The 10,727-nt window shown below is 38.1% G+C and overlaps 1 protein-coding gene across 1 annotated transcript in view; it reads right to left on the bottom strand.

Moving 5' to 3' along the window:
- The window catches only part of Ccdc141 (coiled-coil domain containing 141), a 189,912-nt gene that overhangs the window by 78,953 nt on the left and 100,232 nt on the right, over positions 1–10,727 (bottom strand). The window contains exon 9 of the mRNA XM_010636779.2: positions 9,553–9,747. Coding sequence (XP_010635081.1) covers positions 9,553–9,747 — 195 coding nt within the window. The remainder of the gene's footprint in view (positions 1–9,552; positions 9,748–10,727) is intronic.

Raw genomic sequence — 10,727 nt, 5'->3', positions numbered from 1 at the left:
AATTTTTGGAAACTTTAACGGTGCTGTCAACTTTGGAAAAAGTTATCCCAATTTATTGTGTTGAGTTGGCATTGTACAGAAATGGACAGCCATATTGGTCTAGAAATGTAAATTTTTTTTTTATTTTTTATTTTTTTCCATTTGTACAGGGGTAACGCACTGTATTAAATATGTAAGGTCATATCTATGCGGGTTTGATTACAGAAACTAATAAAGTATTCTCTAAATAATGAAAAAAAGAATAAGATAAGACTATAAGAGCAAAAAGCAATTTAAATATGTTCAGGGACCATTTTCATCTTCAGAATTAAGGATTATTTTAATCTTACATCATTGCCTTTTCTCTTTTACTTTCCTTTTTAGTTTTATTTTAGAATTCCCTATTTTTAATGTTCATACAGAGATTTCTTTAACTGAAATACCGAATAGTTTCTCTGGTGTGAAAAACTATAATAGTACACAGGATCCTAATGACATAATTAATAATGTGAAATAGGAAGAAAAGGGCTAAAGGTGTAGGGAAAGTGGGAAGGGTGCGGGAAAGGTAATAAGGGAGAGGAAAAAAATATGAGAAATTGAAAAAGTGGAAATAAAGTGTTTGTAAATGGGGAGGGGAGGAGAGAGTGAAGGGAGGGCAGGGACCAGGGGGAAAAATGAGAATCAAGACCTGTCATGTAAAGGTACAGGATCCCAATGATGAATGTAACTGTATTGTATACCTAGATTGTACCAATAAACTCAATAAAAAAAAAAGAATGAGAAACTAGAGACATTTATAGCTAAGTGGATACACATTGAGGACATACTCTTAAGTGAAATTAACGGGACACACGTGTGTAAATGCTATATAGTTTCTCTGGTGTGATAAACTAAAAGTGTAAACAAGGATAAAAATGTATAATTGATATTGTGTAATAGGAAGAAAAATTCTAAAGTTGTAGGGGAAGTGGGAGGGGTAGGGGAAAGGTAAGAAGCGGGGAGAAAAAATAAGAGAAAAGGAAAAACATGGAAACAAAGTCTTTGTAAATAGGGAAGGGTGGAGGGGTTGAAGGGAGGGCAGAGGATGGGAAAAAAATAAGAATCAAGATACATCATATAAAGGTACAAGATCCTAATAATGAATATAACTCTACTGTATACCTAAAATGTACCAATAAAAATATATTTTTTAAATGTAGCATATATCTAAAGCATTTTTGAAACAAAGAATGCAAGAAGTTTACGTATTGACCATCTCTTAGGTCTGGGCAGATGCATGCTTGAAATGAAAATTAGACCCCTTAAGTACAATGTTAGGCTGCTCAGCTATTTTTCTGCAGTAATTTTCTTGGTGTTTTTTAAATCTAAATTGACCTAAATAATTTTTAGGATAATCTTGAGAATATCAATATGGAAAATATCTACTTAGAATTGTGTAAAACATTTATTTTTTCATTTATTCAAAAAATATTCATTAAAATTCATAAGCCATGTACTCAGCTTCATGCTGGGGATATGAAAATGAACAAAAGCATTTAAGTCACATTAGAGTGGCTAGCACGGTATTAAATGTATATATAATGACAAAATAATGACTAGCACTTGGTGAGTGCTTAACTATTCTATGCACTAGCCATATATTAGCTTATTTAGACAGCATGATGATCCTGTGAGGCATATATAATTAGTGCTTCTAGTTTACAGATTTAAAAAGCCAGGTGCACAAGGAAGTCAAGTAACTGCTCAAGGTCACAGAGATAGTAAATTCTGAGACCAGATTCATGGCTATTCTGGCTCCCAAATCAACTATGTTATTTTAGCAAAGTGTTCTGTTAACATTTCTAAATTCCCATTTCATATCCTACCACTTCATTTATTTTAGACTCTAACTATACCCTAAAAAGGCTTTGTATAATTTATCACCGATTATGAGTGCTTTTATGACTTAATGATACTCTCCAAGGTAGACAAGGATTATTAGACCTACTGTATTACAGAAAACCCAAACTCAGAATGTAAATTGGTTTGTCATCTGGCCAATCACTTATTCATTCATCCAATAAAATGTTTTTCGAACACTAGGTGGCATTAAGATATAATCTCTCTCTAAGGAACACAAAGGAATACGATAGTAATAACAAGACATAAGCAATTAATGGTGCCTGGAGACTTCTCAGAGGAAGGGCGAAAAGTCTCTTACTTGCCTTCCCAGACATGACCCAAATATTGAGCTTGGAATTTGTGTTCCTTGTATATTAAAGCAATTAAGCACTGCTCTTTCAAACTGATCTCATTCCAAACACTTTGGATTAGTATGTTCTCTTATGAACAATATCGTATAGCTGGCCTTGAAATGCTATAGTGTACATTGTTATACCAGTTTCAATCATTCAAATAATTATTGACTCATCCTAAGTAGTAAGCACTATCCTAAGTGTGAACACACAGTGAAATGACAATGTTTCTTACCCTCGAGGAACTTAACTTTAGGAACGAAAGTAAATCTGTCAAGAAGTAACTATAATACAAGGCAAAATATGTCTACTGACAATTGAGAGATACAACAGTCTGCAATAGTGTATTGAAGGAAAACAATTACTCATGACTGAGAAGTTCCACTGATGTTTTCACTGTAAAAGATACAAATGAGTGACAATAATATCTTGACAATAAGGCTATATATGGATGAGTTGTGGGCTCCTATGAGAAATTTAAGGTACTAAAGCAGTCCCTCTTTGCTATATTTTTTTCTATTATATATTTTGATACTCTTATGTCAGTAGTTCAACCACATTTATGAAATATTTGCTATGATTTAAGTCTGACCCCTGAGCTCTAAAGTCAAAGGTTTCTTGATCGTATAGTCATTTTGTCTCAGGAGCACAGAGGAGGATAAATGTAGACACAGCATGCTCCTCCTTGTGAGGTTTGCCTCATTTTAAGCTTGCAAGTCCCTCAATATCTCTATATTTAAGGACATGGCGGCATCAGGCAGAAACTGCCTGAGTTGATATCCAAGACCTTTTCTGACTTCCTGACTGCTTCTTACTGCTTTTGTGTCTCAGCTGTCTGGGCTGATACCCTATACCTCACACAGAATGATCATCTGAAGTTCCAAAACCAAAGCGTGACTGCATTATCCAGGCCTCCTTCACACCTTTTGGCCCCATCCTTGAAACATAGCTCATTGCTCAGCTCCTCCGGAGCCACCTTCCCTGACATTTTTTTCCCTTGGGCCAGGTTGAGGGTCTTGCTTAAAGTTCCCTACTGTTCTGGCTTACACCGTCTTGGCTCCCCTATAATGGACCCCACGCCTATTACCTGGCCTCTTTTGTATACTACACTGAGAGGGTCTAGAAGGCAGAGATTCTATCTGTCATAGGTTTAGCTCACGTACTCATCAGATGCCTGGCAACAATATGGGCAATTCCTCCTTTAATGATCAAGTAGTTCCTGTGGCTGGGTTGTTAATTGAATTGTTCTCTAAATGAGGAACTGAATATAGTGTATGTACATTTGCAATATCCAAAACAAAGAAATGATCAAAGGAAACTCCAACTTGAGGACTTAGCTTTTATTTGCATAACTCTAACTCTTCCATGCAGTACTATAAAACTACAGTGCTGTACTATACAGTACAATCAGCAAAAGGGACAGTACTGTACTGTAGAGGCCACCAGTAAGCCACACTGCCACTCACATTCCTGCCTTGTAAGTCTGAATGCCAGTGGTAAGCCCAACCAGCAAGTCAAAAGTCCAAACATGCCTCTGTCATTAAGTTCGAATAATCATGAAATGGGTAAGTCCTGGAATATCTGTATGATGAATGAGCTGAAAGTAAACATGCAAGTGGGGGTTGCTTTAGTTGTTTCTAAGAGAAAAGGAAGTTGTTCTGGCAAAGAGGAATCTGAGGTAAACTGCTGAAGTCTTATGAAAGAGAGAGTAATTACATTTTCCTTGATATCTAATAACAACTAGCTTAATTTCTTGAATTCATTTCTATCACCTTAACAAATTTATTCTAGATAATATTATTTAGGTTCTCTTCTTGGGCAGGTTTCCTCTTTCTAGTTATACAGCACCTGAACCATTTTAATTAATTCTTTCCCACATCTGGGCTTATATGTATTTATTTTTTAAATGGTAAATGATGAATATATATATATATATATATAGTATATAGTATATATGTATATATATGTATTGCTATAGGTGTTACTATTTTGCACTACTATAAATACCTTGAAAAGGCAACATCACCTTTTAAAAAGACATTAAGTTTTCAACAGGGAAAGCAGAAGCAATGGACGCTATATTTCATTCACTACATGCTAATTTTTGTACATTGCTTTGGTCGCCCCAATATTATTTCACATGACCACCTCAAAATTGGACCATTCCATCAAATACATTTGACCTCAGTCTCCCTTGCTTGCTTTCCCCAGTGAAACTATGTGTGTGGTAATGGAAGTCGTGGGATAGGAAACTTTCAGACCCATCCATCATGTTTACAGCTCTGGGTTCAGTCATAACTGTTGTATAAATACTTGCTCATGCTGTGCTGTTCTTGAAAGATATTATATATTTATTTTCGTTTGGTTCAAACAATTCCCTAAACAATGATAAACACATTTTGTATAGATAATCAATATTAACCAGAGCTTCTTTTTCATGAGTAAACTACAAATACAACAAATAATTTATAATTATAATGGTGAAAATTGGGGGTGTCAAGATGGGTTTTGGTAACAGGAACTGTGTTCATATTTCATGCCATGTCCTTATAACTCACAGCAATATCTGGCTATTGGAGGAACTCGCTACCATCCAATGCACCCTTGACCCTTACTGATACTTGATGCTATGTGATTTCACAAGTAGGTTCTAAAAAGAACAAGAAGTATTGTAGGTTTTTGAGTAACCTGGCTTAATCACCGCTTGAATCAAATGGCTGGTTTAGGAGGAACATCCTAATAGTCCTACCACTGGTGTCTCGGTGTTGCCACCTGCTGCTCAGCGTGGGTCAAACAGCTAACATCTCAAACCAGGTGCTGCTCACATTTCTCTGGGTGAGAAACAAGAGTCTGGACCCTTGGATGATGCTCAAGCCTAAACTGAATCAAACAGCAATCAGTACACTCCTGGAGTCATGGGCCAAGGCACTGGGGGAACCATGGACAAGGTGGACAATTAGGTGATAATTATATTTTACTGAATTTCACAAGTTGGAGAATACATTGGCTTATAGATTTTGTGTTTATTTTGTTCTCTGATATATCCTCAGCATTTAGAGCAGTGCCTGACACAGCACTTGCTCGATAAATATGTGCTAAATAAGTAAATGTCTAAAGAAGAAAGATAATTATTCTCATGAATTTACCATATTATTTATTCAATGACTTCAATAAAATGAATCATTTATCCATATGAAGAATGGGCAGAGCCGGGTGTGGTGGCTCACGCCTGTAATCCCAGCACTTGGGAGGCTGAGGCAGGAGGATCGCTGTGAGTTCGAGACCAGCCTGAGCTACATAGTGAGTTCCAGGTCAGTCTCAACCACATAGTGAGACCCTGTCTCAAAAAACCAAAATAAAATAAAAGAAAGAAAGAATGGGCAGAGATAGCAATGAATGAAAATAAAAGGAAAGGGGAAAAAGGAGATGTCTAGGTGAATATAAGGAGATATCCAGGCAAATATATCTATATACATATAAAAATTTAGATAAAGAAACATATGATAGCTGGGCGTGGTTGTGCATGCCTGTAATACCAGCACTTGGGAGGCTGAGTCAGGAGGATCACTGTGAGTTCGAGACCAGTCTGGGCTACATAGTGAGTTCCAGGTCAGTCTCAACTACATAGTGAGACCCTGTCTCAAAAACCACACACACACAAAATAAACATATGATATTAAAATTTACAAATAATAGTCTATTTTTCAGATAAATTTTGACATTCATCTCTAACAAAACCCAAAAAGAGTTTTAAAAATGCATTTACAATGCCATCTTTTACTTCTTACTAAGCAGACTTTCAAGTGGCCTCATTTCTTCATTTATATATTTATCCATGACAACGACCAATTTTTTTCACATTGTCATTTGACAGAGAAATTGAAAGAGGATATTGATCTAGCTTCAAAAAATTTAAAATAAGAACTTGTTTCCTGAAAAAAATTCCACTCATAAAAATAAAATTGATGTTTTAGGGAAGCGGCTTTTTGAAGGGCACGGCCTTACTCTTTTTCTCCCAGGACTAATATCTCTGTGTGTGTTGGCAAAGTCTCTTCTGGGTTCCTGGTGCTGCAACACATCTTACTGGTCTGCCAAGACTGCATGACTTGACCTCTATTTATCAGGACCATTTCTCAGCATCCTGCCTGCAGCCAGCAGCCTGCAAGTTGAGGTACTATCCTCCCGAGACCAAGAGAGGTGTGCATACTGTTTGCTATAAAAAAGCGGGTCCCTGAGCAGAGGGTCCCTCACCGGCATGCAGACTCTGTAGATGCAGGCACCAGCTGGGCCCACCTCAGTCCCCCGTGGGAGCTGGGCCTGGGGAAAGATGTGGCACATCGCCATTCAGGGGCTGCTTTTGCTGTAATAAAGTCTTCCAATTGTGACCCAGGAATCACATGTCTCCTGTCAGCATCCACAAAACTGTGATAAGTTAATTTGCTAGCTTTAGAGGCAGGTAAAATCTCAGATCTCTCACAGTTCTCTAAGCCTGGGATTACTCAGAGCAGAAAACCCAAGCCCCTTCAAGATAAAACAAAGTAAAATTTCAAGAGGAAACTAAGTGCCTCAAAGATGAATAATGGATGACATAAATTTAAAATACTCCATCACCAGTGTAAATAGAACTTTTAGCCTAGAAAAAATGTTATAGGGGATTTTGATATCTTATTAATTTTTATAACTCATCTTTTTACTTATTTAATGTTACACATAAAATAAGTAAAGTGGTAAGATTTTGTAAAATTTGGAGGTTCCACAATATAAATTAAAAGTAAAAGTATCTTTTACGAGTCATGAGAGGTTTTTCTTTTTTTTCTTTTTTTTTTTTCTTTTGAGACAGGGTCTCACTATGTAGTTGAGACTGACCTGGAACTCACTATGTAGCCCAGGCTGGTCTCGAACTCACAGTGATCCTCCTGCCTCAGCCTCCGAGTGCTGGGATTACAGGTGTGCGCCACCACACCTGGGGAGAGGATTTTCACTCTTTAATTGAAATGGGTTTTCCCACTACATAATTTTATTATTTATTGCACCTTAATAATACGTTGAAGAATTCATTTGAAGACTCATGATTAAATATCCACTTTTTAAACTCAGGCTTCGACTTCTGTTAATGTAAATACATGTGTCATCTTTCACACTGAATTCTCAGCTTTACAATTGAGAATTATTCATTGGTGCTTTAAGGCAGGGGGTCTAAGCCTTGAGCACTGTTTGGCTATAGAAAATACTATCGTACAGCTAACACTATACAAATTTGACATTAGCATGCCGTGACATTCAACAAAACAGGGATTCTAGAAATCAAAAACCTTTGAGGTTAAGAAATATTAATTATTTTTATCATATCAGACTTGTATTATTATATGAGTTTGAAAAAATAACCAATTTTCTCCATCTTGTTTCCCTCCTTCTCCTCCTCTTTTTTTTTCTTTAACTTTTACAAGAGATGTTCCTTCTCTTCTCCCTCGGGGTCCAGGAATAATGTTCAAAGAAAAATCTCCCTGCAAAGTATCAGAGGAGGCAAGAGCAGAGAGAGAGAGAGAGAGAGAGAGAGAGAGAGAGTTAACTCCAGAGAGAGAGAGAGAGAGAGAGAGCACTCCAGAGAGGGGGAGACAAAATGAGAGAAAGAAATTCTATCCTACATTTGGAAGGCTATAAACTATGTAGTTTGTACTATAAGCATTGCTTATGGTAACATGTTCTATAACTGTTTTCCTTGGAAACAGTAATAGTTGACTTATAGATTACCCATTTGCTCTGTAAAGTGAACTTGGGATGTAAATTTAAACACCTCTTGGCTGGGGATTTAGCTCAGTGGTTCTACTGCCTGACTTGCAAGCACAAGGAGCTGAGTTCAATTCCCAGTACTAAATAAATAAACACCTCTTATTCAAAAGTATGACTGCTGAAAAGAAACACTTAACATCTGTTTGTTCCATATCTCCAGTAATATACTATGCCTGTTTCCTCTCTTAAAGGGGAAAATAATTGGGCAATAAACATTTCTCTAACATTTTAACTATAATTCTAGCTCCCTAGCTTAGAATTTTACTATTCATCTTTTCAAAAGTGTTAATTAAGAAGTTCAAAATTAGGCTGGGGATTTAGCTCAGTGGTGCCACCGCCTGCTTCACAAGTGCAAGGTCCCAAATTCAATCCCCGGTACCAAGAAAAAGGTTCAAAATCAAGTCATTCTTTGGAGGACATGGTACTGTGTCAATGTGACTTTAGACTACAGCACACAAAGCTTACAAGGGTTTCCTTATTTACTGCCTGGCACATAGTCTATTTTTAAATTGCTGAAATTTAACTTATTAAAAAAAAATCCCAATGCAGCAATTTGAAAGTAAGTAATACATTGGTGCAAGGCATGGTGGGGCACACCTGTAATCCCAGCACTCTGGAGGCCAAGGTGGGTGGACTGTTGTGAGTTCAAGGCCAGCCTGAGCTACACAGCAAGACTGGCCAAAAGAAAAAAAAAATTACATTGGTAAAGGTAGAACGATTTTCAAAGATCACCAGGCTTATATATTGAGCCCCACTCAAGGAAAGTGAACAGGGGAATGTTGCCACTGAGCAGGAACCACCTGCAACACTCCACAGTAAATGGTCAGGCCTGGTGGCACAGAGCTGGTAATCCCAGAACTCTGGGAGGCTGAGGCAGGAGTATTCCAAGTTTGAGCCTAGGCTGGGCAACTTACCACTTTAGTGAATCCTTGCTTTCAAGTTTCTAAAAAAACATGAAAAGGGTCAGAGATGTGGCTCAGCACTGAGGCCCTGGGTTCAATTCCCACTACCCCCACCCCTAAAAATGGTAAATAAATTCAGGAGGAGAGACAGAGCAGTTCTGGAACTCAAGCCCCAGAGAGGGGCCACAAGAGTGACATTTGGCTGATCTGAAAGGCAAGGCCAGGGCACAGCCATCCGCCAAGCACCGATTACCCCTTACAGCTTGTGTGCAGAAGGCTTGTGATACTCGGGTCTTTCTATCTGATAAATGAAAGAAGACTTTCAAGAGAACAAAGGCATTTTTAAAGCTTCAGTACATTTTATAACTTCCGCTGAGAGTTACACCACAATGGGAGCACAAGTCTCCCACAAATAGACCAACGGCAGCTTTAAAATGAAAGCCTCAGGAGGTCGTTGTGGAGGAAACCTATACACGTCCATGCATGGAATCTCTTAGTTTTGAGAGCCACACAATGGCTATAAGAGGAAGGTATTTTAAAAGCTCTTCTGTGCTGCTACCTGCTTTGAAATTCTACATGAAGGGCTGACCCCTGAGACTGCTCCAGCCTATTGAAGTAATGGCTCGCAGACCGGACTTCATACTGACCTTATTGGCACCGCTAAAAAAATCATTTGCCTTTTTTAACCAGATCTTCCTTTCCATTATGAGTTGACCGAGCTCATCTTGAAGTCGATTCAGTTTCTGGTTGGAGAGCTGCAGACGTTCTCTCTCCGCAAAGTCCTTTGACAGCAGCATTCCCACTGCCTCGCCCTTCAGCTCCTCCACAGCGGAATCCCATTCCTAGAAGAGAGCGCTTTCTTCAGTTCTCACACACATCCTTCTGCCTTCACTGAAATCTGTGTCCCCCCAAAGTCATGTTCAAATGTAATCCCTTATGGGATGGTGTTAGGAGGTGGGCCTTTGGAAACTGATTAGGTCACAAGGGAAGAGCCTTTCTGAGTGTCATAGAAAGACACCCAAGGGTGCTCTCCAGCTCTCCTTGCACTATGTGAAAACACAATGAGAAATCAGCAGTCTCCAGTGCAGTAGAGAGTCCTCACCAAAACCCAACCATGGATGGGCACCTTGATCACCAACTTCCAACCTCCAACATGGTAAGAGATACACTTCTGTTTGCAGCCACCCTATCTGTCACTTTGTTACAGCAGCTCAAAGATATTCCCCTTTGTGATCTCTGACAGAAATGAGAAAACACTCACGTGTGTTGAACATATAGGAAATCTGATCTTATATTTAAATCACAAAGAAACACAAATACTACAGTAGTAAATACTAAACTAAAGGTCTGACTGCCAACATATACTTACAATGGAAAGAGATGTGGAAAAATGGTATAAAAGGACAGAAGGCGAGAGCAGAAAGTGGCAGAGGGAGGTGACAGATGCATTACCTGGTTAACCTGCACACACGTTGTGTTCATGTCTGTTACCTTTACCTAAAAACACACCCAACACAGTCAACAGCATTTGTTAGATCTCTAACTCATTTTGCCCTATTTTTATTCATGTAAGTATGAAAAAGTAGCTCCCTGTCAGTATGGATAAAATAGGGGCCAGAAAGGAGAAATCGCTTATCTATACCCATCATTTTTGTGTCTGCCCACATATAGAATTGAAAATAATACCTGTTATTCATCACAAAATTAATGAGTATGTAGTATTTCCTACTTCTTGACCCTAGTTTTTCCTCTCAATGCTTCACTCTTAATGACATATAAACATTCCAAACAAAGAGATGACTTTTTTTTTTTTTTTTTTGGT

This window comes from Fukomys damarensis, unplaced genomic scaffold, assembly GCF_012274545.1.
Source record: "Fukomys damarensis isolate Sample0158 unplaced genomic scaffold, DMR_v1.0_HiC HiC_scaffold_26, whole genome shotgun sequence".
In the NCBI taxonomy this organism is placed as follows: Eukaryota; Metazoa; Chordata; class Mammalia; order Rodentia; family Bathyergidae; genus Fukomys; species Fukomys damarensis.
The sequence above is the reverse complement of the archived record's forward strand: the minus strand, read 5'-3'. Positions and strand labels throughout refer to the sequence as shown.